Source organism: Dendrobates tinctorius, unplaced genomic scaffold (assembly GCF_039654945.1).
Source record: "Dendrobates tinctorius isolate UK_male_01 unplaced genomic scaffold, ASM3965494v1 ptg000159l, whole genome shotgun sequence".
In the NCBI taxonomy this organism is placed as follows: Eukaryota; Metazoa; Chordata; class Amphibia; order Anura; family Dendrobatidae; genus Dendrobates; species Dendrobates tinctorius.
In genome coordinates, this window is record NW_027361826.1 from 3734688 (window position 1) to 3760313 (window position 25626).

Sequence of the window (25626 nt, forward strand, 5' to 3'; positions counted from 1 at the left end):
AGTTTCGCTTTAAGAGCTGAAATTATCTGCCAGAAACGCTATCCTAGAGAGGTCATGTGAAGTTCATAGGCGTTGGCATACTAACTGGGTGAGCCTGCGCATATCAATGAGCTTAACTGCCACCTCACAACTGTCCCATGTTTTCCCTATGACAACATTTTCCCATTGAAATGCATTGAGGAAAATGTTTTTTCAAACGCAAATTGCGCAAAAACTCCAAATCCGATCTACATGAAAAATACTTAGCACACCACTCGTGGACGCTGGCTTCGAAACGAGGCCTCAACGGAGTCTGTGCGTGTAGCGGTTCGGGCCGCATTAATTGCGGAAATCAACTGAATAGTAATAATAATACTAGATGTGTATTTCCTGAAGGAAGTACAGATAGTGGTTTGAAATGGTGCCCGGGCTGCCCCTTTAAGAGAGACTTGCCTGCTGCCCCTGCAAGACTTTCAAGTCAGGATACGATTTAACTGTGGGTGCCTCTCAGGGGCCACTTTGGCCTCAGGGTCTGATTTTGTGGGTGGGGCCCCTCAGGGTCCGATTTTGTGGGTGGGGCCCCTCAGGGTCCGATTTTGTGGGTGGGGCCCCTCAGGGTCCGATTTTGTGGCCGGGGCCACTCGGGGTCCGATTTTGTGGCCGGGGCCACTCAGGGTCCGATTTGGTGGCCGGGGCCCCTCAGGGTCTGATTTGGTGGGTGGGGCCCCTCAAGGTCCGATTTTGTAGCTGGGGCCCCTCAGGGTCCGATTTTGTGGCCGGGGCCACTCAGGATCCGATTTTTGTGGCCGGAACTCCTCAGGGTCCAATTTTGTGGGTGGGGCCCCTCAGGGTCCGATTTTGTGGCTGGGGCCCCTCAGGGTCCGATTTGGTGGGCGGGGCCCCACAGGGTCCAATTTGGTGGGCAGGGCCCCTCAGGGTCCAATTTGGTGGGTTGGGCCCCTCAGGGTCCGATTTTGTGGCCGGGGCCCCTCAGGGTCCGATTTAGTGTCAGGGGCCCCTCAGGGTCCGATTTTGTGGTTGGGTCCCCTCAGGGTCCGATTTTGTGGTTGGGGCCCCTCAGGGTCCGATTTTGTGGCCGCGGCCCCTCAGGGCCTGATTTTGTGGCCGCGGCCCCTCAGGGTCCGATTTCGTGGGCGGAGCCCCACTGGGTCCAATTTGGTGGGCGGGACCACTCTGGGTCCAATTTGGTGGGCGGGACCACTCTGGGTCCAATTTGGTGGGCGGGACCACTCTGGGTCCGATTTGGTGGGCGGGGCCCCACAGGGTCCGATTTGGTGGGCGGGGCCCCTCAGGGTCCTATTTGGTGGGCAGGGCCTCTCTGGGTCTGATTTGGTGGGTGGGGCCACTCTGGTTAAGATTTGGAGGCTGGGGTCGCTCAGCCTCCAATTTGGAGGCCGGGGTCGTTGAGCTTCCGATTTGGAGGCCGAGGTCAAAGAGCCTCAGATTTGGAGGCAGGGGTCGATGAGCTTCTGATTTGGAGGCCGGGGTCGATGAGCCTCCGATTTGGAGGCCGGGGTGGCTCAGCCTCCGATTTGGAGGCCGGGGTGGATCAGCCTCCGATTTAGAGGCCGGGGTGGCTCAGCCTCCGATTTGGAGGCCGGGGTGGCTCAGCCTCCGATTTGGAGGCCGGGGTGGCTCAGCCTCCGATTTGGAGGCCGGGGTGGCTCAGCCTCCGATTTGGAGGCCGGGGTGGCTCAGCCTCCGATTTGGAGGCCGGGGTGGCTCAGCCTCCGATTTGGAGGCCGGGGTGGCTCAGCCTCCGATTTGGAGGCCGGGGTGGCTCAGCCTCCGATTTGGAGGCCGGGGTGGCTCAGCCTCCGATTTGGAGGCCGGGGTGGCTCAGCCTCCGATTTGGAGGCCGGGGTGGCTCAGCCTCCGATTTGGAGGCCGGGGTGGCTCAGCCTCCGATTTGGAGGCCGGGGTGGCTCAGCCTCCGATTTGGAGGCCGGGGTGGCTCAGCCTCCGATTTGGTGTGTCGGCCCTTTAAGACTCATTTGGGTGCGCTGGCCCTTTAACAATCACTTTGGCGCGTTGGCCCTTTAAGAGCTAGTTTGGCTCACTGGGCTTCTTCTAAATCAAATTTGGCGGACATTCTCTCTCAGGGGCATGTGTCATGTGATGAAGCTAGATTTGCATTTGTGCTGTGAGTTTCGCTTTAAGAGCTGATATTATGTGGCAGAGGCTCTGTGCTGGGGTTCAAGTGAAGTTCGTAGGCGTTGGCATAGTAACTGGGTCTGCCTGCGCATATCAATGAGCTCAACTGTCATTTCAATCGCCTCAGGGCACGTTTTGCCATTTCCTATTGAAAAGCATTGGAGACAGTGCATTCCAATGACGGGAAAAAAAATTTTCAAACGCAAATTGCGCAAAAACTACAAATCCGATCGACACGAAAAATACTTAGCACACCTCTCATGGACGCTGGCTTCGAAACGACACCTCAACGGAGTCTGTGCGTGTAGCGGTTCGGGACGCATTAATTGCGGAAATCAACTTAATAATAAGAAGAAGAAGAAGAAGAATAAGTTAGCAGCGTTCGGATTACAATATAGTGGTTTTTTCAAACCACTATAATAAGTTAGCAGCGTTCGGATTACAATATAGTGGTTTTTTCAAACCACTATAACTAGATGTGTATTTCCTGAAGGAAGTACAGATAGTGGTTTGAAATGGTGCCCGGGCTGCCCCTTTAAGAGAGACTTGCCTGCTGCCCCTGCAAGACTTTCAACTCAGGATCCGTTTTAACTGTGGGTGCCTCTCAGGGGCCACTTTGGCCTCAGGGTCCGATTTGGTGGGTGGGGCCCCTCAGGGTCCGATTTGGTGGGTGGGGCCCCTCAGGGTCCGATTTGGTGGGTGGGGCCCCTCAGGATCCGATTTGGTGGGTGGGGCCCCTCAGGGTCCGATTTGGTGGGTGGGGCCCCTCAGTGTCCGATTTGGTGGGTGGCGCCACTCTGGGTCCGATTTGGTGGGCGGAGCCCCTCAGGGTCCGATTTGGTGGGCGGAGCCCCTCAGGGTCCGATTTGGTGGGCGGAGCCCCTCAGGGTCCGATTTGGTGGGCGGAGCCCCTCAGGGTTCGATTTGGTGGGCGGGGCCCCTCAGGGTCCGATTTGGTGGGCGGGGCCCCTCAGGGTCTGATTTGGTGAGCGGGGCCCTTCAGGGGCCACTTTGGCCTGTGGGGCCCCTCAGGATCCAATTTGGTGGCCTGGGCTCTTCGGGGCTTGAATTGGTGGCCGGGGCCCCTCAGAGTCTGATTTGGTGAGTGGGGCCCCTCATGGTCCGATTTGGTGGGCGGGGCCACTCTAGGTCAGATTTGGTGGGCGATGCCCCTCTGGTACCGATTTTTTTGGCGGGGCCCCTCAGGGTCCGATTTGGTGGGCGGGGCCCCTCAGGGTCCGAATTGGTGGGCGGGGCCCCTCAGGGTCCGAATTGGTGGGTTGGGCCTCTCGGTCCGATTTGGTGGGCGGGGCCCCTCAGGGTCTGAATTGGTGGGCGGAGCCCCTCTGGGTCCAATTTGGTGGGCGGGTCCCCTCAGGGTTCGATTTGGTGGGCGTGGCCCCTCAGGGTCCGATTTTGTGGCAGGAGCCCCTCAGGGTCCGATTTTGTGGGTGGGGCCCTTCAGAGTCCGACTTTGTGGGTGCTTTTGTGGCCGGGGCCCCTCAGGGTCCGATTTTGTGGCCGGGGCCCCTCAGAGTCCGATTTTGTGGGTGGGGCCCCTCAGGGTCCGACTTGGTGGGCGGAGCCACTCGGTCTGATTTGGTGGGCGGGGCCCCTCTGGGTCTGACTTGGTGGGCGGGGCCCCTCTGGGTCAGACTTGGTGGGCGGGGCCCCTCTGGGTCAGACTTGGTGGGCGGGGCCCCTCTGGGTCAGACTTGGTGGGCGGGGCCCCTCTGGGTCAGACTTGGTGGGCGGGGCCCCTCTGGGTCAGACTTGGTGGGCGGGGCCCCTCTGGGTCAGACTTGGTGGGCGGGGCCCCTCTGGGTCCGACTTGGTGGGCGGGGCCCCTCTGGGTCCGACTTGGTGGGCGGGGCCCCTCTGGGTCCGACTTGGTGGGCGGGGCCCCTCAGGGTCCGACTTGGTGGGCGGGGCCACTCTGGGTCCGACTTGGTAAGCGGTGCTCCTCAGGGTCTGATTTGGTGAGCTGTGCAACGCTGGGTCAGATTTGGAGGCCAGGGTGGCTCAGCCTCCGATTTGGAGGCCGGGGTGGCTCAGCCTCCGATTTGGAGCCTGGGGTCACTCAGCTTTCGATTTGGCGCGCCGGCCCTTTAAGACTCATTTCGGTGCACGGCCCTTTAAGAATCACTTTCGCACGTTGGCCCTTTAAGAGCCAGTTTGGCTCACTTGGCTTCTAAATCCACTTTGGCGCACATTCTCTCTCAGGGATATGCGTCATGTGATGAAGCTAGATTTGCATTTGTGCTGTGGGTTTCGCTTTAAGAGCTGAAATTATGTGGCAGAAGCTCTGTCCTTGGGGCGTCATGTGACGTTCGTAGGCGTTGGCATAGTAACTGGGTGTGCCTGCGCATATATCAATGAGCTTAACTGCCATTTCAGTCGCCTCAGGGCATGTTTTGTCTATATCAAAATTTCCCCATTCAAATGCATTGAGACAATGCATTCCAATGACGGGAAAAAAAATTTCAAACGCAAATTGCGCAAAAACTACAAATCCGATCGACACGAAAAATACTTAGCACACCTCTCGTGGACGCTGGCTTTGAAACGACACCTCAATGGAGTCTGTGCGTGTAGCGGTTCGGGCCGCATTAATTGCGGAAATCAACTGAATAATAAGAAGAACTAGATGTGTATTTCCTGAAGGAAGTACAGATAGTGGTTTGAAATGGTGGCCGGGCTGCCCCTTTAAGAGAGACTTGCCTGCTGCCCCTGCAAGATGTTCAACTCAGGATCCGTTTTAACTGTGAGTGCCTCTCAGGGGCCACTTTGGCCTCAGGGTCTGATTTGGTGGGTGGGGCCCCTCAGGATCTGATTCCTTGGCCTGGGCTCCTCAGGGCTTGAATTGTTGGCGGGGATCCCTCAGGCTCCGATTTTGTGGGTGGTGCCCCTCGGTCCGATTTGGCGGGCGGGTCCCCTCTGGGTCCGATTTGGTGGGTGTGGCCCCTCAGGGTCCGATTTTGTGCGTGGGGCCCCTCAGGGTCCGATTTTGTGGGTGTGGCCCCTCAGGGTCCGATTTTGTGGCCGGTGCCCCTCGGTCTGATTTTGTGGTTGGGGCCCCTCAGGGTCCGATTTTGTGGCCGGTGCCCCTCAGGGTCCGATTTTGTGGCAGGGGCCCCTCAGGGTCTGATTTTGTGGCAGGGGCCCCTCAGGGTCTGATTTTGTGGGTGGGGCCCCTTAGGGTCTGATTTTGTGGGCGGAGCCCCTCTGGGTCCAATTTGGTGGGCGGGACCACTCTGGGTCCAATTTGGTGGGCGGGGCCTCTCGGTCCGATTTGGTGGGCGGGCCTCACAGGGTCCGATTTGGTGGGTGGGGCCTCTCAGGGTCCGGTTTGGTGGGCAGGGCCTCTCTGGGTCCAATTTGGTGGGTGGGGCCACTCTGGGTAAGATTTGGAGACTGGGGTCGCTCAGCCTCCGATTTGGAGGCCGGTGTCGTTGAGCTTCCGATTTGGAGGCCGAGGTCAAAGAGCCTCCGATTTGAAGGCCGAGGTCAAAGAGCCTCTGATTTAGAGGCCGGGGTCGATGAGGTTCCGATTTGGAGGCCGGGGTTGATGTGCCTCCGATTTGGAGGCCGGGGTCGCTCAGGCTCCGATTTTGGAGGCCGAGGTCGATCAGCCTCTGATTTGAAGCCTGGAGTCACTCAGCTGTCGATTTGGCGTGTCGGCCCTTTAAGACTCATTTCGGTGCACCGGCCCTTTAACAATCACTTTGGCGCGTCGGCCCTTTAAGAGCTAGTTTGGCTCACTGGGCTTCTTCTAAATCAACTTTGGCGGATATTATCTCTCAGGGGCATGTGTCATGTGATGAAGCTAGATTTGCATTTGTGCTGTGGGTTTCGCTTTAAGAGCTGATATTATGTGGCAGATGCTCTGTCCTGGGGGCGTCAGGTGACGTTCGTAGGTGTTGGCATAGTAACTGGGTCTGCCTGCGCATATCAATGAGCTTAACTGCCATTTCAATCGCCTCAGCGCACGTTTTGCCATTTCCCATTGAAAAGCATTGGAGACAGTGCTTTCCAATGACGGGAAAAAAAAATTTCAAACGCAAGGCAACACGTCCGCACAGCAAGTCAGCGTGAGGTAAATGACGAAATTCCGCGGGATCCAAGATGGTGATTTTGCCGACGCCATCTTGGATCCCGACATCATCTATGCCGGCGACATGTTCTTGCGGCGACGCCATATTGGATCGGCGAAATCCCACGATCCTCAAGATGGCGTAGGTGAAATCTCGCGAGATTTCGCCAACGCCATCTTGAGTATCGCAGGATTTCGCCGATCCAAGATGGCGTCGGTGGTGTGGACAACATCAAGATCCAGGATGGCGCCGGCGGAAGATGACGTCTGGGATCGTGCCGATGGCGATCGTGGAGCAGCGGCGAAGACGGCGTATGAGAGACGGAGTGAGAGAAAGGGTCGTATGTGGAGTGAAAGAGGGGGGGATGTGAGGAGTGTGTGTTGAGGAGGAGTGTGTGTTGAGGGTTAACATGGCAAGAGGTGTGTGGTGACGGCTGGCATGGTGAGAAAGGTGTGTGTTAGGAAGGTACAGTGGGGAAAAAAAGTATTTAGTCAGTCAGCAATAGTGCAAGTTCCACCACTTAAAAAGATGAGAGGCGTCTGTAATTTACATCATAGGGAGACCTCAACTATGGGAGACAAACTGAGAAAAAAAAATCCAGAAAATCACATTGTCTGTTTTTTTTTCATTTTATTTGCATGTTATGGTGGAAAATACAGTGCCTACAAGTAGTATTCAACCCCCTGCAGATTTAGCAGGTTTACACATTCGGAATTAACTTGGCATTGTGACATTTGGACTGTAGATCAGCCTGGAAGTGTGAAATGCACTGCAGCAAAAAAGAATGTTATTTCTTTGTTTAATTTTATTCAGAGGGTCATTTATTATTCAACCCCTCAAACCACCAGAATTCTGTTTGGTTCCCCTAAAGTATTAAGAAGTATTTCAGGCACAAAGAACAATGAGCTTCACATGTTTGGATTAATTATCTCTTTTTCCAGCCTTTTCTGACTATTTAAGACCCTCCCCAAACTTGTGAACAGCACTCATACATGGTCAACATGGAAAAGACAAAGGAGCATTCCAAGGCCATCAGAGACAAGATCGTGGAGGGTCACAAGGCTGGCAAGGGGTACAAAACCCTTTCTAAGGAGTTGGGCCTACCTGTCTGTTGGGAGCATCATCCGGAAGTGGAAGGCTTATGGAACTACTGTTAGCCTTCCACGGCCTGGACAGCCTTTGAAAGTTTCCTCCCGTGCCGAGGCCAGGCTTGTCCGAAGAGTCAAGGCTAACCCAAGGACAACAAGGAAGTAGCTCCTGGAAGATCTCATGGCAGTGGGGACATTGGTTTCAGTCAATACCATAAGTAACGTACTCCACCGCAATGGTCTCCGTTCCAGACGAGCCCGTAATGTACCTTTACTTTCAAAGCGTCATGTCAAGGCTCGTCTACAGTTTGCTCATGATCACTTGGAGGACTCTGAGACAGACTGGTTCAAGGTTCTCTGGTCTGATGAGACCAAGATCGAGATCTTTGGTGCCAACCACACACGTGACATTTGGAGACTGGATGGCACTGCATACGACCCCAAGAATACCATCCCTACAGTCAAGCATGGTGGTGGCAGCATCATGCTGTGGGGCTGTTTCTCAGCCAAGGGGCCTGGCAATCTGGCCGCATCCATGGGAAGATGGATAGCACGGCCTACCTGGAGATTTTGGCCAAGAACCTCCGCTCCTCCATTAAGGATCTTAAGATGGGTCGTCATTTCATCTTCCAACAAGACAACGACCCAAAGCACACAGCCAAGAAAACCAAGGGCTGGTTCAAGAGGGAAAAAATCAAGATGTTGCAGTGGCCTAGTCAGTCTCCTGACCTTAACCCAATTGAAAACTTGTGGAAGGAGCTCAAGATTAAAGTCCACATGAGACACCCAAAGAACCTAGATAACTTGGAGAAGCTCTGCATGGAGGAGTGGGCTAAGATAACTCCAGAGACCTGTGCCGGCCTGATCAGGTCTTATAAAAGACGATTATTAGCTGTAATTGCAAACAAGGGTTATTCCACAAAATATTAAACCTAGGGGTTGAATAATAATTGACCCACACTTTTATGTTTAAAATTTATTAAAATTTAGCTGAGCAACATAACTTTTTGGTTTGTAAGATTTATGCATCTGTTAATAAATCCTGCTCTTGTGTGAAGTTTGAAGGCTCTAACTTATTTACATCTTATCAAACCTGCTAAATCTGCAGGGGGTTGAATACTACTTGTAGGCATTGTAAGTATTTGGTCAGAAACAAAATTTCATCTCAATACTTTGTGATATATCCTTTGTTGGCAATGACAGAGGTCAAACGTTTTCTGTAAGTCTTCACAAGGTTGCCACACACTGTTGTTGGTATGTTGGCCCATTCCTCCATGCAGATCTCCTCTAGAGCAGTGATGTTTTTGGCTTTTCGCTTGGCAACACGGACTTTCAACTCCCTCCAAAGGTTTTCTATAGGGTTGAAATCTGGAGACTGGCTAGGCCACTCCAGGAAACTTGAAATGCTTCTTACAAAGCCACTCCTTCGTTGCCCTGGCGGTGTGCTTTGGATCATTGTCATGTTGAAAGACCCAGCCACGTTTCATCTTCAATGCCCTTGCTGATGGAAGGAGGTTTGCACTCAAAATCTCACGATACATGGCCCCATTCATTCTTTCATGTACCCGGATCAGTCGTCCTGGCCCCTTTGCAGAGAAACAGCCCCAAAGCATGATGTTTCCACCACCATGCTTTACAGTAGGTATGGTGTTTGATGGATGCAACTCAGTATTCTTTTTCCTCCAAACACGACAAGTTGTGTTTCTACCAAACAGTTCCAGTTTGGTTTCATCAGACCATAGGACATTCTCCCAAAACTCCTCTGGATCATCCAAATGCTCTCTAGCAAACTTCAGACGGGCCCGGACATGTACAGGCTTAAGCAGTGGGACACGTCTGGCACTGCAGGATCTGAGTCCATGGTGGCGTAGTGTGTTACTTATGGTAGGCCTTGTTACATTGGTCCCAGCTCTCTGCAGTTCATTCACTAGGTCCCTCTGCGTGGTTCTGGGATTTTTGCTCACCGTTCTTGTGATCATTCTGACCCCACGGGGTGGGATTTTGCGTGGAGCACCAGATCGAGGGAGATTATCAGTGGTCTTGTATGTCTTCCATTTTCTAATTATTGCTCCCACAGTTGATTTCTTCACTCCAAGCTGGTTGGCTATTGCAGATTCAGTCTTCCCAGCCTGGTGCAGGGCTACAATTTTGTTTCTGGTGTCCTTTGACAGCTCTTTGGTCTTCACCATAGTGGAGTTTGGAGTCAGACTGTTTGAGGGTGTGCACAGGTGTCTTTTTATACTGATAACAAGTTTAAACAGGTGCCATTACTACAGGTAATGAGTGGAGGAAAGAGGAGACTCTTAAAGAAGAAGTTACAGGTCTGTGAGAGCCAGAAATCTTGATTGCTTGTTTCTGACCAAATACTTATTTTCCACCATAATATGCAAATAAAATGAAAAAAAAACAGACAATGTGATTTTCTGGATTTTTTTTTCTCAGTTTGTCTCCCATAGTTGAGGTCTACCTATGATGTAAATTACAGACGCCTCTCATCTTTTTAAGTGGTGGAACTTGCACTATTGCTGACTGACTAAATACTTTTTTTCCCCACTGTATATGGTGTCGGGGAGTGTGCGGGGGGCAGAAGAGGCACAGTGCTACCGCCAGAGGCAGCTTCTGTCTGGATGTGACGTCACCAAGTTACAACCAGACAGAAGCTGCTTAGCGCATTTATTATTATAGAAAAGCACTGGGATTGGGTACATCAGCCACTCTCTTCTTTGGTACACAGAGCTGAAGAATCCATTTAATTCTGCCTTTCCTTGATCCTCAGTAACCAACTTCTCATTTTGCCTCCGTTTTGTCAATGAGTCATTGACAAAGGTAAGGCGAAACACACTTCAGGGTGGGAGGGTCTCCATCCCATGGAAGGTTACTTTCTCATTTCATCACATTATTTTATTCTGATATGGCAAGTGTGGTGATTGCATGTTTCAGTTAACTAGAAGACAATATCAATCAACCAACTTGATCAATTTGGTGTGCTACAATTGAGTTACACTGATGTACTAATTGTACTCCTCTCTATATTGATGATATTCATACTATTTACATATTTATTCAGCCGGAGGCATGAGCTCATTCATTCATTAGTCCTTGTTATTAGGCCACGTTCACACGTTCAGTATTTAACTCAGTATTATTTGTAGGCCAAAACCAGGAGTAGATGATAGATACAAAAGTGGTGACGTATTTCTATTATACTTTTCCTCTGATTTGTTCCTTTCCTAGTTTTGGCTTACAAATACTGAGATAAAATACTGACCAAAGTACTGAATGTGTGATTGTGGCCTTAGAGAATTTAACAGCTAACACACAGAGCTGCCAAACCTCCGACTCTTCAATTTCCGGGACTCCGACTCCACCAAAATGAGCTCCGACTCCGCAGCCCTGCTTACACATATACCATGGGACCTTAAGGCTGTGTGCCCACGTAGCGATTTTTAAGCGTTTTTGCCTCGATTTTCGGCGCAAAAACGTTTAAAAATCGTGTACAGAACGCCCCCCATGCATTCCTATGGCATTCCGCACATGCTGTGCTAATGCTGCGCTTTTTTCCGCGGCGGAATCGCATCGCGGAAAAAATCGCAGCATGCTCATTCTTTTGTGCGGAATCGCAAAGAATTGCCGCAATTCCGCACCCATAGGAATGCATGAGAATCGCTTACTTCCCGCATGTGGCTATGCCCACCATGCGGGAAGTTAAGCGTCTTATATGCGGTTGGTACCCACGGTGTGGAGGAGAGGAGACTGTCCTCCAGGCCCTGGGTACCATACCCCTGTAAAAAAAAGAATAAAAAATCGGGGTATATTTACCTTCCGGCGTCCCGCGCTGCATTCCCGGCCTAAGCGTTCCCAGTAATGCCTTGCGGCACGGTCCAGTGATGACGTAGTCTCGCGTGACTCTAGCGGTCTCGCGAGATCGCTATAGCAACGCGAGACTACGTCATCACAGGTCTCGCAAGGCATTACTGGGAACGCTGTGGCCCGGGATGGCAGCGCGGGACGCCGGAAGGTAAATATACCCCGATTTTTTTTATTAGCATTTTTAACATTCTATCTTTTACTATTGATGCTGCATAGGCGGCCTCAATAGTAAAAACCTGGTCACACTTGTCAAACACTATGTTTGACGAGTGTGACCAACCTGTCAATCACTTTCCAAGCGATGCTTCAAATCGCTTGGAAAGTGCTTGAATATCGCACACGAAAATCGCGGCAAAATCGCGATCATAATCGCGGTGAAATCGCACGGAAAAAAACGCGCGATTTCTGGGAAGGAGTCCGGTTTTTGGTGTGCATTTTAACACGCACCGTGGGCACATATACTAAATGTGGCCATTAATAATTATTTCTAATGAAATACTGTACACATATGCTACAAGTTGTGAGTACCCTCATATATCACTTTTTCTGTCATGGTTTGACTCCTCTAATTCTACTCTTTTATGAGTGTTTTATCTATATTTTTGTAATCGAATAAAGAGTTCTGCTTTTATATATACATAAGAAAGTGTGTTTGTTTGTTTTTTTTTTTGCAAGCACTCTCTGATTTGTAATAAGTATAGTTAGTATTCTAGGGTGAAAGCACAATACATAGCCAAAAAAAATCAGTCTATTATAGGCATTAAGTTGCCGACTGCTACCTCTGTTTGTTTTTTATTTGCAATGGATAAAATCTGTCTTTAAGATACGTCGCAAGATATATTGTGTAACTTCATTATATAAAACTGTATAATGCAGCCCTTTATTAGAGTATGTGCATTTCAATATAAAGTGATTAGTACTTTGCAGTAAAAAATGTACTTTATATATCTATATTTCCATTTGCTTCAAAGTCTTCTTTTTAGACTATTCTATCTACATACTTCCTGCACAGAGCCTTTTCTGTACTGCTTGGCTTCATTAAAGGGGTATTTTTATGTTATTAAATTGCTTTAGTTAGACAGCATGAATATAAACAATTTTGATACTGATTTTCTTTTTCTGTCTGCTGTCATTTTGCTGCTGTTTGAGATATTTTATCTTGCATAGTGTACAGCTTGTTTCCAAGGCGCTTGACCATGAAAGAGTACCTCAGTTGCCTGGCCCAGTGAGCGTAGCAGTTATATTCCAGAGGAGGAGTTAACTCCTAACAACCAGTCAGCTTGATCCAGGCCATTGATTTCTGGACAGCAGTTAGCTGTTCTCCTGCCTCTCAGCTCAGTGCTCTTATCAGTCCTGCATAATCACAACACCCAGCATTGGTAATTTCCAGATTACTTCTCATAATCGCAGTTCTCACCTTCTTGAGCCACTTGCTTGTTCAAATGCACTGTTATCTCTGTCTTTCATATAGCGATAAGTGTACAGGGTGGGCCATTTATATGGATACACCTAAATAAAATGGGAATGGTTGGTGACCCAGATCGGCGTGCTGAATTTGCAGAATGGGCAAAACAAACATTGGAACAGGACCCTCAGTTTACACAGAACATTATGCTCAGTGATGCGTGGGACCTTTATATGGATACACCTAAATAAAATGGGAATGGTGACAGTTTTCTTGCGCAGGGTGTCTTGCATTGAAATCTGCCGCAATGACCCAGGGTACTGCGTTTACCAGACATTGACACAATTTCTATCTGCTCCTCACATGTAAACCTCTGTGACATGTCAATGGCTGTAAACAAAGAGAAACTTGCAAATAACTCATGAAAGAATAAAGCTATGTTAAAACCAAGCACACCATTGTTTTTCTTGTGAAATTCTCAATAAGTTTGATGTGTCACATGACCCTCTTCCCATTGAAAAAAATAAAGTTGGATCCAAAATGGCCGACTTCAAAATGGCCACCATGGTCACCACCCATCTTGAAAAGTTTCCCCCCTCCCATATACTAATGTGCCACAAACAGGAAGTTGATATCACCAACCATTCCCATTTTATTTAGGTGTATCCATATACATGGCCCACCCTGTAGATTCAGAACAAATGCTGGCAGACCATTAAGGTGAGGTAGTAAGATGCTCTTGATCAGAACGGTCACTCAAGGAGGAGCGCCCCCCCAGCAACCAGGAAGTGGAGAGACTGCAGAGCTCTGAGTTGCTCAGGAGATAACATACTTGAGAATACCCCTTTAAAGACTGCTCTGATTGAATAAACACTCCTTGCTTTGTAAGCCAGATTTTTAGGTGAAACCGATGCTGTACCATTGGGGTCAGCTTCTTCCCTGCCTGATGTTTTTGCTTAAAGAGGTTGACTGCAGATTTTCATCCCAAATCTAGACTCTGTGACTGCAGACTTCTGAATCCCTACAACATGCACATTCTTAGGATTCTCTAATGCCAGCAGAAAGAGCAGGTGACCAAGTGACTGCAAGTATGTGATTTGTATACTTCCGGTCACATTTCGACTAGATGAAATGCGAGTGAAATGAGCGAGGCTACACACGTCTAGTCAGCAAGTGACTGAGTGCATGCAAATGGCTTGTTTGCGGTCACTTGACCGCCTGCGCTCACTGCTGGCACCTGAGAATATTGTTGGCATGCGGTGAGCATAGTGACTGTAGATATTCATCCCAAACCTGGACAACGCCTTTAACCAGTACCATAACATTAATGATGAATTTGTCTTACAGGAGAAAACGATTTGGTACGTAAAAGACTGGGAACCGATACTTCGTATAATATCAACAACAAGAATGGCTTCTCTGAAATGCAGACGACGTATGACAAATCTACCTCATCTTCTGGATATTCCTCAGAGGAGGACTACACCAGTGAGGATGACTTCTTTTTACCCCCCCCAATTTATTCCCACCCTGAGTTGTAAATATAGAGTAGCTAACCTTTCCAGTGACGTGATTTCTTTAGTAAATACGTGTATTCCCCATGAAATAACATTTCTGGAGGATCTCTGGATTGTATTGTTGCTGTTTTATCCCTGTCTAAACTTGTTCATGTCAGGTCGTTTAGGAAAACTGGTAGCACCCAGTTGTCATATGAATTTTACATATCCAAAGGAAAGGACACAAAGCCACATTCTAAAGGAAGATGCTCCAAAATTACTGTTCTATGGGGAATGCAAGTATTTACTCAAACAGAAGCATTAGAAGAGCTGACCGGGTCTTGTTGATGAAGCCTGCCCGAACCACAGGTAGCATGTGTCCTACACTAGCTGTTTGAGTTCAGCCATATATCTTTAACTCTGAAACGCTGTGGTGTTTCAGAAAAAAACACACTTTACTAACCGCCGGGGACCGCGCCACATGGGAGGCCAATGGAAAGGCTGGTCCCTGGCCTCTTCTCCCCGCCCGCTGCCATTGTCTGACAGTTCTTTCCCTATACACACACAGGAAGAGACCCATCACTCCAGGGGAACGGTCATCGAGAAGCCGCTGGGGATCCACCTGTCCGATTAGTCACCTGATTGCCTCAATTCATGGCAGCCTTTAAAATATACAGTTAGGTCCATATATATTTGGGCAGAGACAATTTTATAATTTTGGTTCTAGACATTACCACAATGAATTTTAAACAAAACAGTTCAGATGCAGTTGAAGTTCAGACTTTCAGCTTTCATTTGAGGGTGTCCACATTACAATTGAATGAAGGGTTTAGGAGTTTCAGCTCCTTAACATGTGCCACCCTCTGTCCAAATATATGGACCTAACTGTACTTATGTCTGAAACCCCACAAACCTGTCTGAGACCGTACAGCCATTGTCTGATAAATGCTGCCCGTGGTTCGGCCTGTATGAATCAGCTGTCAGGATCCCTTTAATAAATTACGAACAGAATATCGACTAATTCCAATTGACGTAAAACCCATTGTTACAAATCATTATTCTTGTCTTGTTCATAAAATCATTGTAGGGAACTGGTAGTATGTAATGTAGATTAGGGTACCGTTACTCTTAGCGATGCACCAGCGATCCCAACAACGATATGGATCACTGGTGCATCGCTATGTGGTCGCTAGTGAGCTGCCACACAGGCAGATCTCACCAGCGACATAGCAGGGGGCGGGGGTCGCTACTTACCTGTCAGACGAGGCGATCCTGATGTCCTCCCATCCGCATCCACGCGTCGCTTCTCGGCGCCACAGGAAGCCGACGACGAGAAATGATCCAGAACGTTCTCGCGCGACCAGCGATGAGCAGCGGGGGAGCCGGTCGGAGGTAAGTATTATATGTAGCGATATCGCTAGCAATATCGCTGCTGCGTCACAAAATCGGTGACTTTACAGCGATATTGCTAGCGATATCGCTATGTGTAACGGGGGCTTTACTCAGCTGCAGTAGATATTGTAGATCAGATAAGATTGTGTCCACATAATAATGTAAAGCGAGCTCTAGATTGCCAGCTTTTTCATGGACACCAAACTGCTGTCTGACCTCAATCTGCTGCTCCATCAGGTACTGATCCCAAAGGGGAAGGGTTGGTATCTATCACTCAGTTGCTGCATATTGACCCATTGGCTTCTTTGCTCGTGAATTGCACCTGTGTAGAGCCACATTACTGCTTGAACATTTTTGACACCCCTAAGAGTGTGTGCACACACTAATTATTTGCTGCTTTTTTTCTCTCGCAGTTTTAACTTAAAAATAAAGTATTTCTTAGTTCCAACAAAGTGAATGAGATTCCTGGTGCAGATATGTCTGCAGTGTGTACAGCTGTAGATTCATTATATATTATTTCTGTGTACTAAGCCTTTGTTTCTGTGTCCAGGGTATGCCCCTCAATAGGAAGGAGCATACGCCATCCTTTAACCCTTTTACTACTGTATACTTTTCTTGTACTGGGCCACTGCATTGCACTTTTATTATGCGATAGCAAAAAAGTTATGGCAATCCACATCAGCCTGCCAGAGGGCAAAGGTACGCTGCTGGCCATTGCCAGGTGAATGGAGCCCTATGGGGACATTTGATGAATTTGCACAGAGCTGCTTCAGTTGTATACACCCAATGCAAAACGCATCCAGTGTGTACAGCTCAGAAATCGAATACATAAGAATCATAACATTTAAAAATAATTTTCTTTTTTTTAAATTTCATTAATCTTACATTATATTGTGAAATCAGAAACCCTTTAATCATTATGTGGCGTATGGAGGGAAGAAAAAACTAGCCTCCAACGCCAAAAAGATGCATAAACTCAAACAATGGAATGAATACCAGGAGAAAACACGGAGCATGCAATATAAAAATTATATTCAATTTTATTCAAGTAAAGTACTACAAAAAACATGTATATATAGTAATGTGCGATTATGGACAAAAACAGATAGTATCCACATACAGTACCCCAAGCCTCCAAATAGATGGAAAAAATTCAAAGGCCATGTCCCAGGGAAGTGCAAAAATTCCCACAATGTAACACAAAAATTGTAGCCCCCAAGCACAGTGGCCTATATATATGTCAGACTAGACATTGTTAAGGGGCATCATTATAATGAAGCAAACCGCAATGGACAAGCGGCGAAAAAAGGGGAAGCAGAACCCAAGGGGCACTTACCAGGAATGGAGGAGAGGGGAAAGGCTGTACCACCCCCGACGCGCGTTTCGCGGCGTCTCAAGCCGCTTTCTCCCTCTTGAGAAAGCGGCTTGAGACGCCGCGAAACGCGCGTCGGGGGTGGTACAGCCTTTCCCCTCTCCTCCATTCCTGGTAAGTGCCCCTTGGGTTCTGCTTCCCCTTTTTCCGCCGCTTGTCCATTGCGGTTTGCTTCATTATAATGATGCCCCTTAACAATGTCTAGTCTGACATATATATAGGCCACTGTGCTTGGGGGCTACAATTTTTGTGTTACATTGTGGGAATTTTTGCACTTCCCTGGGACATGGCCTGGGAATTTTTTCCATCTATTTGGAGGCTTGGGGTACTGTATGTGGATACTATCTGTTTTTGTCCATAATCGCACATTACTATATATACATGTTTTTTGTAGTACTTTACTTGAATAAAATTGAATATAATTTTTATATTGCATGCTCCGTGTTTTCTCCTGGTATTCATTACATTATATTGTGTAGCCTGCATATCTTTTGTGTAATAAATGCAACATTTAATTTCCCAAATGCAAAGTTGATCCCTCTATTTAAAAAAGTGTTCTCAAGTTTAAGGGTTTGCTCACACTGGCGTATAAGGCTATGTGCACACGCTGCGGATTCTGCTGCGGATCCGCAGCGTTTCTGGCCCTGCGGGTCCGCAGCAGTTTCTGCTGCGTTGTACAGTACCATTGTTTTCAATGGTCAAACGAATAACGCAGTGCACATGCTGCAGATTTTTCCACGCAGATTTGCTGCGGATTACAATCCGCAACATGTCAATTCTTTGTGCGGAATCCGCTGCGGTTTCACACCTTATCCATTGTGAGGTGTGAAACCGCAGGACTTTTGACCTGCGGATTTTTACAAATCCGCAGCTCTCAAAACTACGTGTGCACATAGCCTAACACGGCTGCGTGCTAGCTGATGTTTTATCAGATAGCTCTCTGACCAGTGTTATACTATGGGTCAGTGCAGATCTGTGATTATTTCTTCATGCTGATTTGGCATGAGAGAACAATGGCAGCATGCTGCGATTGCATCCATTAATCTGATCACGTGCACCCGTACTGATCACGTGCACCCGTACAAGTCTGGGGGGGCATGTGATACATTGGACTGCACTCGGATGTCATTAGAGTACAGTCAAATGTACGTGCACAGAGATGGAGAAATTAAGTTCTCCATCTTCTCCACACTTCATGAGTGAGAATCAGATCAAACTCTTGACATTGGCATAATCATCCCGAACCTGGTGTGCATTTTATTAACTTTAGGTAATAAACTTAATAATTAAAAATAATTAAAATACATAATTAAATAATTACGGTAATTAAAAAAAAATAAAGTGTATGTGACTTGTTAACATCTGCACTTTATCAAGGCAAGCAGGGTGTGAGGTGTGAGTGCGGTGTGAAATCACAAGGCTTCAGCTCCCCTGTCTGTAACATGGCAGATTAGCAACTTCCTGTTTGTGAACTAGAAATTCACGGACAACGAGGATCTAAGAACACGGTGAAGTTTTTATTTTTAACTCTCATTATGCCATGCTAATAGTGATGGTATATTTCTAGGATGCAGCGCTAAGCCGGCACTGCGGACCCTTTGTTCTCTATTCGGTGGGATCTGAGAGGATAGGTCCCGCAAATTATTACGCAGTACATCTTCAGTGCTACCTCTAGTGCCAACATTATTATATATTAATAATACAATAATTATTCTAGTTATTTAATATCTTAGTTTAGCTTGTTGTGATCCGCTTCTAGCAGTGACAATCTTATCTCTTCCTCTAGGTCATTCTCATCACCACAAAGGTCATACTGCCTTCTCTCACTGGAGAAAATGGATGCAGCAGTTGTTCTCCTATCCAGGTAGAGTTACTTTATGTACAGCGATATTAAAGGGGTTTAACACTATTACAATATTAGGATAAGTCACTAATAGCAAATTGGTGGTCTGACACCCAACACTCCTACTGATCAAATAAATAGGAGTTGCTCTGCAGCATCGGGCAGCGGCCACTACCTGGTATACAAAGCTTTGATGTTCCTCTTTATACACCGTTAGATCTGGACACGTCTGCAGCTGGTAACAGATGATCAATTGTTGCCTTAGCTGTGGGACCCCCATGAATTTATTATTCATAAGCTATCCAAAGTCATAGTGATGGACAACCCGTATAATGGCTTGTAACTGCACCGGTCAATAAATAACATGTCTACCCAAACATTGAATGGGCTGGTCAGTGGCTACTAAATATCGTTTCAAATGTCCCTAACACGCTCATGCTGAGATCGCACTTGGACAGGCATAAAGGATTATGCTGGGCGTATAGTTGCAAAAATCTTTTTACCATGCTCACCGCGTTTCTTACATGGCTATTTTCTATTTAATCTGAGCTGTACAAAGGACTCCTCACGTGTTACTTAGGAACTGTAGCACCCAGTTTGCTCCCTGATCTTCTCCATTCCTGGTCTCTGGTCCAGCAAAGCAGAAACCGATAGAGACACTATATACAGTGGAAACGGAAAGTATTCAGACCCCTTTAAATTTTTCACTTTGTTTCATTGCAGACATTTGGTAAATTCAAAAAAGTTCATTTCTCGTTCGCCTTATTGGGGGACACAGAGACCATTGGTGTATGCTGCTGCCACTAGGAGGCTGACACTATGCACAAAAAAAGGTTAGCCCCTCCTCCGCCGTATACACCCCACCGACCGGCAGGAAGTTCCTCAGTTTAGCTTAGTGTCAGTAGGAGGTGGACACGGGTCTTTGATTAGACCCATATCTACCTCGATGTGCGTCGTTTCTTTTCAGGTTTTTCCGGAGGGATACAGTGTGAATAGTCACATCTGTAGTCCCACAAAGAGACTATGAGTACGGCGTGTACTGCCACCCCGTATCCTCATAAGTCTACAGCAGGACCAAGACCCCTAACATGGATGTGGCGTTCCAGATGGTCCTCGCTCCCCGTCTCCCACCCACTCGCCTACCAGAGCCGGTCGGTCGGTTGAGGCGCAGGTTACTCTCCTTGAAACAGTACGCTGGATGAAACGGATCAGGAGGGTAAGTATGAGACCTGAGTCCCATTCTCCCCTGCGGGTTCCACGCCAGGCCACTCCATGGATTCTTCGGCAGCGGTCGCTGTGACAGTGCTGCGACGCCTCCGCATCGCCTCCAGGCGGCCGCTGCAGCTATTTAGGCCCTGGCTGGTTATCGGACAGCTCTTCCCCCCCCTCTGCCGGGTCCTAGCTGTCCTCAGTAGCAGCCACCGCGGCGGTTCTGCGACGCCTCCGCGCCGCCCTGTGCTGACAGGCGGTCGCCTCTTCTAATCCAGGCCCCGGCTTCATCTGGGGCCTTGTCCGGCGTCGCGGCCACGCCCCCCTTCTCCATTCTCGGGCGGGCTTCCCTCCCGCCCGCTCTAAGCCCGCCCACGGCCTTCTCCCCTCAGGTTGAGCGTCCCAGAGGCGGCGCCGTCCCTCCCACCCTACCATCTTAGCGGGCGGCACCATTTTTATCATCGGCGCCTAGCCCCGCCTACCTCCCTCCTCTGCATCTGCAGGAAAGCGCGCGCTTCCTGCTCGGCTCCTCTCTGGCTGCCGCCATTTTCGCAGCCTGTCAGCCGGACGCTGTTCCCTCAGCCGTGCCCCTGCAAGCCGGACGAACCGTGCATCTCCATTTATTGGAAGCTGCGATAGGACACCGGACCGTGAGTAGCTCTGCATACTGCAGACTGACACCCTCCTCTGCCTCCTGTCCCCCAACCTTCCGGCAAGGCTTCAGTGACTGTCCGTCAGTATGTCTAATTCTAAGTCTGACCGCGCTCGTCCCCCTGCCTCCTCTGGCACCTTAGTCAAGTACTTTGCGTGCTCTTCTTGCAATCGCAAACTTCTCTCAGGTCAGTCCACTCCCCTCTGCCTGGACTGTAGCAATCCAATCCAGCCCGACGCCGCTCAGGAGCCATCCATAGCCCCAGTGGTGAGTGAGCCCCCCATGCCGGGCTGGGCCTCCTCTCTATCACAGTCAGTGGCAGACCTCACCAAGGTGTCTCAGTCCCTAGTAGCCGTTCTGGACAAGTTGCCCTTGGGAGCTTCGGCGGGACCCAGCACGTCTCAGGACGTCCCATCTGAGCCAGCCAGCGGCAGTCGCAAGAGGCCCAGGCAGGACCTCCAGGCGGAGTCCTCCCCTCGTCCTACCTCACCCCATAGTCCCCAGCAGTCTCCCTCTCGGGCCTCCTCTCCCGAGTCAGGCGAAGCGCTTTCGGAATCGGAAGGGGTCTTAGAGCTGGATTCGGATCAGGATGCGAACATGAAGGTTACGGTGCAAAACCTCATTGCCGCGATTCACCATACCTTTGACATCGCTGACGCCCCTGCGAAATCCTCAGATCAGGAGGTTTCGTTCAGACGGGCGGAAACACCATCCAGGGTGTTTCCCTTCCATTCTGAGTTTGGAAAGATTTTTACAAAGGAGAGAGGAGATCCGACCAGACGCTTTCAAAGAGGAAAGCGTCTCGGCGTACTGTACCCGTTTGCTAAAGAGCTCACGGACAACTGGGCCGCTTCTCCCTCGGTGGACCCTCCCGTGTCCAGACTTTCTAATAATACGGTCCTTCCGCTGTCAGGTGTGGCGTCTCTAAAAGATTCTAATGATAGGATCATAGAATCTCTAGCAAAATCTGCCTTCGAAGCGGCATCAGCAGCGGTATGTCCAGTCTTTGCTTCTTCTTGGGCAGCAAAGGCCATATCCACTTGGGCAGACGACCTTCGGCAGGGCATTCTGGATAAGGCACGACCAGAGCATTTGGCCGATCTCGCCAATCAGATTTCCCATGCGGGGGATTATCTGCTTTCTGCCTCCCTGGATGCCGCATCTTGCGCAGTTCAGGCGTCAAGTAACATCGTGGCAATCCGACGTACAATTTGGCTCAAGGCCTGGCAGGCGGACTTGTCCTCTAAAAAGTCTCTGACCAATCTGCCTTTTCAGGGAGTGCGTCTCTTCGGATCACAATTGGATCAGATTATTAAGGACGCTACCGGAGGTACGAGTTCTCTTCTCCCCTCCAAGCCTCGCAGACCTCCTCCAAGGCGTCAGTTTCGTCCCTTTCGGACTTTCCGCCGTTTCAATACGGCGGAAAACCCTTCCAACCAGCAAAGGCCACAGGCACGTCAGGAAAGAAAGAAGGTTTCCTTCAGGCCCACTCCGTCCTGGCGGTCCCACTCTTCCCAGGGAAGACCTTCCAAATCTAGATCTGGACGGTCTACATCCGCATGACTACCATCGGTCTCCCGTGGGTCCCTTCCAATTGGGAGGTCGACTTCTTTTCTTCAGCGACGTCTGGCTCGCCTCAGTAGAGGACGCTTGGGTCAGAGAGGTTGTATCAACAGGATACAAAATAGAGTTCATTTCTCTTCCACAGGATCGCTTCTTCCAATCCCGTCCGCCGAGGGATCCGGCCTTGGTCCCGGGGTTCTGTTCGGCCATCGCCTCTCTTCTCAGTTCCGGGGTGATTGTGCCCGTTCCCGAATCGGAACGCTTCACAGGGTTTTATTCAAACCTGTTTGTGGTGCCGAAAAAGGACGGGGCAGTTCGGCCCATTTTGGATCTCAAGTTACTCAACAAGAGAGTTCGCCTTCGCCACTTCCGGATGGAGTCTGTACGCTCGGTAATTGCTTCCATGGAGGAGCAGGAATTCATGGGTTCCATAGACATCCAAGATGCCTATCTACATGTGCCCATATTTCCCGGACATCAGAAGTTCCTGCGGTTTGCGATTCACCACGAACATTACCAGTTCGTCGCGCTTCCTTTCGGGCTCGCCACCGCTCCCAGAGTCTTCACGAAGATTATGGCGGCGTTGATGACCTTCTTGAGGATCAGAGGTCTCGTTCTTTTTCCGTACCTCGACGATATCCTGATCAAGGCTCCCTCCTTTCAACAGGCCCGCCTAAGTGTGGCGATCGTTCTAGACACCCTGTCCAGTTTTGGGTGGATCGTCAACCGGAAAAAGTCCTGTCTGGTCCCTACTCAACGCCTTGTGTTTCTGGGCCTTCTGTTCGACACTCGTCGGTCAAGGGTATTTCTCCCACAAGACAAGATCCTTTCCCTGCAGCAGGGCGTGCGATAATTACAGATCACACGATTTCCATCCCTCAGGACAGCCATGAGGGTCCTGGGGAAGATGGTGGCGGCGATAGAGGCAGTTCCCTTTGCCCAATTTCACGCCAGGCCACTCCAGCAGGCCATTTTGTCCAGGTGGAACAGGTCGGCTCTGTCTCTGGATCGTCCGGTTCGCCTTTCATGCTGGATCAAGCGGTCTCTCAACTGGTGGTTGACGTCTCCCCTCATTCTCTTGGGGCGGTCTTTTCTTCCCGTTCACTGGCAGATTGTCACTACGGACGCCAGCCTCATCGGCTGGGGTGCAGTGTTCCGCAATCACACTGTTCAGGGTCGATGGTCGACTCAGGAATCAGCTCTGCAGATCAATGTCCTAGAGATACGAGCGATCCATCTAGCTCTCGTCCACTGGGAAAGGCGCCTCAAGGGCCTGCCTGTCAGGATTCAGACAGACAATGCCACAGTGGTGGCGTATATCAACCGCCAAGGGGGGACACGGAGTGTCTCAGCTCTGGCGGAAGTGTCCAGAATTCTTCAATGGGCAGAGACCTTTGTTCCAACGATTTCCGCGGTTCACATTCCTGGCGTGGACAACTGGGCCGCCGATTTCCTCAGCCGCGAGGGTCTCGCGGCAGGGGAATGGTCCCTACATCCGGAGGTGTTTCATCTGCTCTGCCGTCAGTGGGGAACTCCGGATGTAGACCTCATGGCATCTCGCCTCAACAGGGAAGTCCCACGATTCGTGTCCAGGTCTCGGGACCCTCTGGCAGTGGGCGCCGACGCTCTGGCCGTCCCTTGGTCACAGTTCGAGCTCCCCTACCTGTTCCCTCCTCTGCCTCTTCTTCCCAAGTTGTTGAAGAAAATCAAAGCAGAGGGGATTCCAGTCATCCTCATCGCCCCGAATTGGCCCAGAAGGTCTTGGTTCGCGGACATTGTCAACCTTCTCGCGGACGCCCCCTGGAAGCTTCCCGACAGGGCAGATCTGCTGTCTCAAGGCCCGATTTGCCACCCCAATTCTCGGTCGCTCAATTTAACGGCGTGGCTGTTGAGACCGAGGTTTTGAGACGGGCAGGATTCTCTGATCGGGTGATTCATACCATGATCCGCGCCAGAAAGCCGCCTTCTTCGAAGATCTATTACCGTACTTGGAAAGCCTATTTCTCCTGGTGTGAGACCAATGACATCGCGCCCTTGGTTTTTTCGCTCCCTTCTATTCTGGCGTTTCTGCAGGCAGGGCTGGATGCGGGGCTTGCTCTCAGTTCCTTGAAGGGTCAAGTTTCGGCACTGTCCATTTTATTTCAGAAAACGCTGGCCTCCCGGCCCCAGGTCAAAACCTTCCTCCAGGGTGTGGCTCACACGGTTCCTCCGTACCGAGCGCCCGTGGATCCTTGGGATCTTAATTTGGTTCTTCAGGTTCTGCAGGGTCCTCCTTTTGAACCTCTCAGGGACGTTTCCCTTTCCCTCCTTTCTTGGAAAGTGGCCTTTCTGGTGGCCATTACCTCCATCCGGAGCGTGTCGGAATTAGCAGCACTTTCTTGCCGCTCTCCTTTTTTGGTCCTTCATCAGGACAAGGTAGTTCTGCGGCCTCCGCCCTCTTTTCTTCCGAAGGTGGTATCTTCGTTTCACCTCAATGAGGACATTGTTCTGCCATCCTTCTGCCCGAGCCCAGCTCACCCTCGGGAGCGGTCCTTGAACAAGCTGGACCTAGTCAGGGCATTGAGAGTCTATCTAGCCCGGACGACTTCCTTGCGGAAGTCAGACTCTCTGTTCATCATTCCTGACGGGGCGAGAAAAGGTCACTCAGCCTCAAAGGCCACTATTGCGCGCTGGATCAGATCGGCAATTTTGGAGGCATACCGGGTCAAGCATTGAGTGGCCCCTCCAGGGGTCAGAGCGCACTCTACCCGGGCGGTGGGTGCCTCCTGGGCGGTGCGCCACAGAGCTTCCGCGCTGCAGCTTTGCAAGGCTGCAACGTGGTCATCGGTTCACACCTTTGTGAAATTCTACAGGGTCCACACCTATGCTTCGGCGGACGCCAGCCTAGGTAGAAGGATTCTGCAGGCTGCGGTGGCGAGTCCACTGGCCTGATGGAAGTTTGTTTCCCACCCCAGGGACTGCTTTGGGACGTCCCATGGTCTCTGTGTCCCCCAATAAGGCGAACGAGAAAACAGGATTTTTGGGTTGCTTACCGTAAAATCTGTTTCTCGGAGCCTTCATTGGGGGACACAGCACCCTCCCATGTTCTACAACTCCTGTTCTTATGTTTGTCGGTTTGTTACAGTTGAGTTGTTTGTTCTGTTCTCAATCTATTCTGTTACTTCTCCTACTGCTTTCTGACTAACTGAGGAACTTCCTGCCGGTCGGTGGGGTGTATACGGCGGAGGAGGGGCTAACCTTTTTTTGTGCAGAGTGTCAGCCTCCTAGTGGCAGCAGCATACACCCATGGTCTCTGTGTCCCCCAATGAAGGCTCCGAGAAACAGATTTTACGGTAAGCAACCCAAAAAATCCTGTTTTTTTCTCATTAATGTACACTCTGCACCCCATCTTGACTGAAAAAAAAAACAGAAATGTAGTTTTTTGCAAATTTATTAAAAAAAGAAAATCCTGAAATCTCACATGGTCATAAGTATTCAGACCCTTTGCT

At 49.8% G+C, this 25626-nt stretch overlaps 1 protein-coding gene across 3 annotated transcripts in view; it reads left to right on the forward strand.

Moving 5' to 3' along the window:
• Positions 1-25626, forward strand: part of SUN2 (Sad1 and UNC84 domain containing 2) — a 116325-nt gene that overhangs the window by 30203 nt on the left and 60496 nt on the right. For all 3 annotated transcript variants that reach the window (XM_073549457.1, XM_073549458.1, XM_073549456.1), the window contains exons 5-6: positions 13959-14099; positions 18658-18735. In XM_073549457.1, the coding sequence (XP_073405558.1) occupies positions 13959-14099; positions 18658-18735 (219 nt within the window). The remainder of the gene's footprint in view (positions 1-13958; positions 14100-18657; positions 18736-25626) is intronic.